The following is a 6,452-nucleotide window of genomic DNA, read 5'->3' as shown; positions in this document are numbered from 1 at the left end:
CAAACAGGTACACACACACAGGTACACACACACAGGTACACACACACAGGTACACACACACACAGGTACATACACACAGGTACACACACAGGTGGGCATCACACCCACACACGATAGTCGATCATGTTCAATTCTCATGTAATCAAAGTAGGAATCGATTCATTAAGATTCATTTTCGACCGCTTAATTCTCATGTTATCCGAACGGAAATCGATTTAATTAGCTTAATCAACCGTATATCGATTCCCATGTTATCCCAAATGAAATCGACTCTATACATCCGTTACCCTACAATAATCGATTCCTAATGTTATCCCATTAAGAATCGATGCGAGTATAGTTAATCGAACCGGGAATCGAATTTCTCTCCACGTGACTAAAGATCGCTCCATGGCGATGCGTCAACTCGTCTCTAGACTTGGCCTACTCTTCCTCCTCCTGCTGCTCCTCCTCCTCCTCCACCTCTTCACGTGGTGCAGCAGCCACGGTGAGCCGGGCCGGTCGATACATCGGGTGCCAGGTTGTGGTGGACGTGGGGAGCGGTGGTGCAGTGGTTAGCGCACTGTGAGCGAGTGTGGGGAGCGGTGGTGCAGTGGTTAACGCACTGTGTGAGTGAGTGGGGAGCGGTGGTGCAGTGGTTAGCGCACTGTGTGAGTGTGTGTGTGGGGAGCGGTGGTGCAGTGGTTAGCGCACTGTGTGAGTGTGTGTGTGGGGAGCGGTGGTGCAGTGGTTAGCGCACTGTGTGTGTGAGTGTGGGGAGCGGTGGTGCAGTGGTAAGCGCACTGTGTGAGTGAGTGTGGGGAGCGGTGGTGCAGTGGTTAGCGCACTTTGTGTGAGTGGGGAGTGGTGGTGCAGTGGTTAGCGCACTGTGTGAGTGTGTGTGTGGGCAGCGGTGGTGCAGTGGTTAGCGCACTGTGTGAGTGTGTGGGGAGCGGTGGTGCAGTGGTTAGCGCACTGTGTGAGTGTGGGGAGCGGTGGTGCAGTGGTTAGCACACTGTGTGTGTGGGGAGCGGTGGTGCAGTGGTTAGCGCACTGTGTGTGTGGGGAGCGGTGGTGCAGTGGTTAGCGCACTGTGAGTGTGGGGAGCGGTGGTGCAGTGGTTAGCGCACTGTGTGTGTGGGGAGCGGTGGTGCAGTGGTTAGCGCACTGTGTGAGTGTGGGGAGCGGTGGTGCAGTGGTTAGCGCACTGTGTGTGTGGGGAGCGGTGGTGCAGTGGTTAGCGCACTGTGTGGGTGTGGGGAGCGGTGGTGCAGTGGTTAGCGCACTGTGTGTGAGTGTGGGGAGCGGTGGTGCAGTGGTTAGCGCACTGTGTGAGTGTCTGTGTGGGGAGCGGTGGTGCAGTGGTTAGCGCACTGTGTGTGTGAGTGTGGGGAGCGGTGGTGCAGTGGTAAGCGCACTGTGTGAGTGAGTGTGGGGAGCGGTGGTGCAGTGGTTAGCGCACTTTGTGTGAGTGGGGAGTGGTGGTGCAGTGGTTAGCGCACTGTGTGAGTGTGTGTGGGCAGCGGTGGTGCAGTGGTTAGCGCACTGTGTGTGAGTTTGGGGAGCGGTGGTGCAGTGGTTAGCGCACTGTGTGTGTGAGTTTGGGGAGTGGTGGTGCAGTGGTTAGCGCACTTTGTGTGAGTGTGTGGGGAGCGGTGGTGCAGTGGTTAGCGCACTGTGTGAGTGTGGGGAGCGGTGGTGCAGTGGTTAGCGCACTGTGTGTGTGGGGAGCGGTGGTGCAGTGGTTAGCGCACTGTGAGTGTGGGGAGCGGTGGTGCAGTTGTTAGCGCACTGTGTGAGTGTGGGGAGCGGTGGTGCAGGGGTTAGCGCACTGTGTGTGAGTGTGGGGAGCGGTGGTGCAGTGGTTAGCGCACTGTGTGTGAGTGTGGGGAGCGGTGGTGCAGTGGTTAGCGCACTGTGTGTGTGTGTGGGGAGCGGTGGTGCAGTGGTTAGCGCACTGTGTGTGAGTGTGGGGAGCGGTGGTGCAGTGGTTAGCGCACTGTGTGTGAGTGTGGGGAGCGGTGGTGCAGTGGTTAGCGCACTGTGAGTGTGTGGGGAGCGGTGGTGCAGTGGTTAGCGCACTGTGTGTGTGAGTGTGTGGGGAGCGGTGGTGCAGTGGTTAGCGCACTGAGTGTGTGGGGAGCGGTGGTGCAGTGGTTAGCGCACTGTGTGTGAGTGTGGGGAGCGGTGGTGCAGTGGTTAGCGCACTGTGTGTGAGTGTGGGGAGCGGTGGTGCAGTGGTTAGCGCACACTGAGTGCCGTTTGCCCATCTCCCCAGCCCCGGCTTCCCCACTGAATGTGCGCGTGGAGTCTCGAGACCTGCTGACACAACTCCGCTGGGAACCAGCTGACGTGAACCCCGCCACCAGCAGCGTCACCTACAGAGTGGAGAGCAAACTGTGAGATGGTCGCTCACTCACTCACCCAGCCACTCACTCACCCACTCACTCACTCACCCACTCACCCACCCACTCACTCACCCATCAACTCACCCACCCACTCACTCACTAACGCACTCATTCACCCACTTACTCACCCACCCACTCTCTCACTCGCCCACTCACCCGCTTCCTCACTCACTCACTCACCCATCAACTCACCCACCCACTCACTCACTGACTAACGCACTCACTCACCCACTTACTCACCCACCCACTGTCTCACTCACCCACTCACTCAGCCACTCACTCACTCACCCACCCACTCACTCACCCATCCACTCACTCAACCACTCACTGACCCACTTACTCACCCACCCACTCACTCACCCATCCACTCACTCAACCACTCACTCACCCACTTACTCACCCACCCACCCTCTCACTCACTCACTCACCCACCCACTCACTCACTGACTCACTCACCCACTCTCTCACTCGCCCACTCACCCGCTTGCTCACTCACTCACCCACTCACTCACCCACCCACCCACTCACCCACCCACCCACTCCTCACCACCTCCTCCCCGTGTCTCTGTCTGTGCAGCTATGGACGAGCCCACTGGCGGACCGTCTGCGCTGCAACAACAGAGACTCGGTGCGATGTCTCCTCAGCTCTGCGGCATCCCGGTGACCGCTATCACCTGCGCGTCAGAGCCACCGTTTCATCGTCATCACCGGGGGCCTCACCAATCTCCTTGCCCTAGGTCGTGGTTGAGGTCTTACCCTTGGAGACAAGTCAGTGGCTTTGTCTATGTGTGTGTCTCTGTGTGCGTGTCTGTGTGTCTCTGTCTGTGTGTATGTATGTGTGTCTGTGTGTGTGTCTCTGTGTGTGTGTGTCTGTGTGTATGAGTCTCTCTGTTTGAGTGTCTCTGTGTGTATGTGTGTCTGTGTGTGTGTGTGTCTGTGTGTGTGTGTCTGTGTGTGTGTGTCTGTGTGTGTGTGTGTCTGTGTGTGTGTCTGTGTGTCTCTGTGTGTGTATGTCTGTGTGTAGAGTGTCTGTATGTGAGTGTCTCTGTGTCTCTGTGTGTGTGTCTATGTCTCTGTGTGTGGCTGCCTGTGTGTATGTGTGTCTGTGTGTGTCTCTGTGTGTCAGTGTCTCTGTGTGAGTGTCTCTGTGTGTGAGTGTCTCTTTGTGTGTGTCTGTGTCTTTGTGTGTGTCTGTGTCTGTGTGTATGTGTCTGTGTGTGAGTGTCTCTGTGTGAGTGTGTCTCTGTGTGTGAGTGTCTCTGTGTGAGTGTCTCTTTGTGTGTCTCTGTGTGAGTGTCTCTGTGTGTGAATGTCTCTGTGTATTGTCTCTGTGGGAGAGTCTCTGTGCGTGTCTGTGTGTGTCTCTGTGTGTCTGTGTGTGTCTCTATGTGTGAGTGTCTCTTTGTGTGTCTGTGTGTGTGTCTCTGTGTGAGTGTCTCTATGTGTGAGTGTCTCTTTGTGTGTGTCTCTGTGTGTGTGTCTCTGTGTGAGTGTCTCTGTGTGAGTGTCTCTGTGTGTGTGTGTGTGTGTCTCTGTGTGTCTGTGAGTGTCTCTGTGTGTGAGTGTCTCTTTGTGTGTGTCTCTGTGTGTGTGTGTGTCACTGTGTGTCTCTATGTGTGTGTGTCTGTGTGTGTGTCTGTGTGTCTCTGTCTCTGTGTGTGTGTATGTCTGTGTGTAGAGTGTCTGTATGTGAGTGTCTCTGTGTCTCTGTGTGTGTGTCTATGTCTCTGTGTGTGTCTGCCTGTGTGTATGTGTGTTTGTGTGTGTCTCTGTGTGTCAGTGTCTCTGTGTGAGTGTCTCTGTGTGTGATTGTCTCTTTGTGTGTGTCTGTGTCTTTGTGTGTGTCTGTGTCTGTGTGTGAGTGTCTCTGTGTGAGTGTGTCTCTGTGTGTGAGTGTCTCTGTGTGAGTGTCTCTGTGTGTGTCTCTTTGTGAGTGTCTCTGTGTGTGAATGTCTCTGTGTATTGTCTCTGTGGGAGAGTCTCTGTGTGTGTCTGTGTGTGTCTCTGTGTGTCCGTGTGTGTCTCTATGTGTGAGTGTCTCTTTGTGTGTCTCTGTGTGTGTCTCTGTGTGAGTGTCTCTATGTGTGAGTGTCTCTTTGTGTGTGTCTCTGTGTGTGTGTGTCTCTGTGTGAGTGTCTCTGTGTGAGTGTCTCTGTGTGTGTGTGTGTGTGTCTCTGTGTGTCTGTGAGTGTCTCTGTGTGTGAGTGTCTCTTTGTGTGTGTCTCTGTGTGTGTGTGTCACTGTGTCTCTGTGTGTGTGTGTCTCTGTGTGTGTCTCTGTGTGTGTGTCTCTGTGTGTGTGTCTCTGTGTGTGTGTCTCTGTGTGTGTGCCTCCGTGTGTGTCTGTGTGTGTGTCTCTGTGTGTGTCTCTGTGTGTGTCTCTGTGTGTATGTCTCTGTGTGTGTGTCTCTGTGTGTGTGTGTCTCTGTGTGTCTCTGTGTGTGTGTCTCTGTGTGTGTGTGTCTCTGAGTGTCTCTGTGTGAGTGTCTCTGTGAGTGTCTCTGTGTGTGAATGTCTCTGTGTATTGTCTCTGTGGGAGAGTCTCTGTGTGTGCGTGTCTGTGTGTGTCTCTGTGTGTCTGTGTGTGTCTCTATGTGTGAGTGTCTCTTTGTGTGTCTCTCTGTGTGTGTGTGTCTCTGTGTGAGTGTCTCTATGTGTGAGTGTCTCTTTGTGTGTGTCTCTGTGTGTGTGTGTCTCTGTGTGAGTGTCTCTGTGTGAGTGTCTCTGTGTGTGTGTGTGTCTCTGTGTGTCTGTGAGTGTCTCTGTGTGTGAGTGTCTCTTTGCGTGTGTTTCTGTATGTGTGTCTCTGTGTGTCTCTGTGTGTGTGTGTGTGTCTCTGTGTGTGTGTGTGTCTCTGTGTGTGTGTGTGTCTCTGTGTGTGTGTCTCTGTGTGTGTGTCTCTGTGTGTGTGTGTCTCTGAGTGTCTCTGTGTGAGTGTCTCTGTGAGTGTCTCTGTGTGTGAATGTCTCTGTGTATTGTCTCTGTGGGAGAGTCTCTGTGTGTGCGTGTCTGTGTGTGTCTCTGTGTGTCTGTGTGTGTCTCTATGTGTGAGTGTCTCTTTGTGTGTCTCTGTGTGTGTGTGTCTCTGTGTGAGTGTCTCTATGTGTGAGTGTCTCTTTGTGTGTGTCTCTGTGTGTGTGTGTCTCTGTGTGAGTGTCTCTGTGTGAGTGTCTCTGTGTGTGTGTGTGTGTCTCTGTGTGTCTGTGAGTGTCTCTGTGTGTGAGTGTCTCTTTGCGTGTGTTTCTGTGTGTGTGTGTCTCTGTGTGTCTGTGTGTGTGTGTCTCTGTGTGTGTGTGTGTCTCTGTGTGTCTCTGTGTGTGTGTGTCTCTGTGTGAGTGTCTCTGTGAGTGTGTGTCTCTGAGTGTCTCTGTGTGAGTGTCTCTCTGTCTGTCTCTGTGTGAGTGTCTCTGTGTGAGTGTCTCTCTGTGTGTCTCTGTGTGTCTCTGAGTGTCTCTGTGTGAGTGTCTCTGTGTGTCTCTGAGTGTCTCTCTGTGTGTCTCTGTGTGTCTCTGTGTGTCTCTCAGCTGTGCTCAGCGCTCCTACGGTCACCGTGACGCTCCACAAGAGACTGACGGTGCAGGAGGAGGCTGGTGGTGACGAGGAGGAGGAGGAGTGCCGTGTTGAGGATGAGGACACCGAAGACGATGATGAAGATGATGACTACGATGACGACTACGATGACAACTACGATGATGACGATGATGATGACGATGACGATGATCACGATGACGTCGCTGATGATGCGGACCGTGTCAATACCCACCACGGTGATGACGACGATGACCATCACCACGGCGATGATGATGACGATGACGACGATGATGGTGTGGACCGTGTCAACACCCACCACGGCGTTGATGAGCACGACGAGGATGACCACGAGGATGAGGAGGAGGAGGAGGAGGGAGAGTGGTGGGAGCTCTCCGTGGCGGTCTCCATGACGAGTGGCTGGAGGAGGAGAATGGCGCGGAGTGACGTGGTGCATCACCAGCAGGCAGAGGTCTTCACGAGGGGGGGCACAACCATCACGGTGAGGGTGGGGGGTGGGTGGGGGGGGGTGAGTGGT

General features: G+C 54.2%; 1 protein-coding gene across 2 annotated transcripts in view; it reads left to right on the top strand.

Annotated features, from left to right (window-relative positions):
* Positions 1 to 341: 341 nt before the first annotated feature.
* LOC142920527 (uncharacterized) overlaps positions 342 to 6,452 on the top strand; it is a 20,243-nt gene continuing 14,132 nt past the window's right edge. For both annotated transcript variants that reach the window (XM_076062808.1, XM_076062807.1), the window contains exons 1-4: positions 342 to 487; positions 2,258 to 2,378; positions 2,965 to 3,047; positions 5,911 to 6,416. In XM_076062808.1, the coding sequence (XP_075918923.1) occupies positions 391 to 487; positions 2,258 to 2,378; positions 2,965 to 3,047; positions 5,911 to 6,416 (807 nt within the window). In that variant the 5' untranslated portion in view covers positions 342 to 390. The remainder of the gene's footprint in view (positions 488 to 2,257; positions 2,379 to 2,964; positions 3,048 to 5,910; positions 6,417 to 6,452) is intronic.

The sequence above is a fragment of the Petromyzon marinus genome, unplaced genomic scaffold, assembly GCF_048934315.1.
Source record: "Petromyzon marinus isolate PM22_M1 ecotype Great Lakes invasive population unplaced genomic scaffold, UKy_Petmar_22M1.pri1.0 PM_G_Scaffold_72, whole genome shotgun sequence".
In the NCBI taxonomy this organism is placed as follows: Eukaryota; Metazoa; Chordata; class Hyperoartia; order Petromyzontiformes; family Petromyzontidae; genus Petromyzon; species Petromyzon marinus.
The sequence above is the reverse complement of the archived record's forward strand: the minus strand, read 5'-3'. Positions and strand labels throughout refer to the sequence as shown.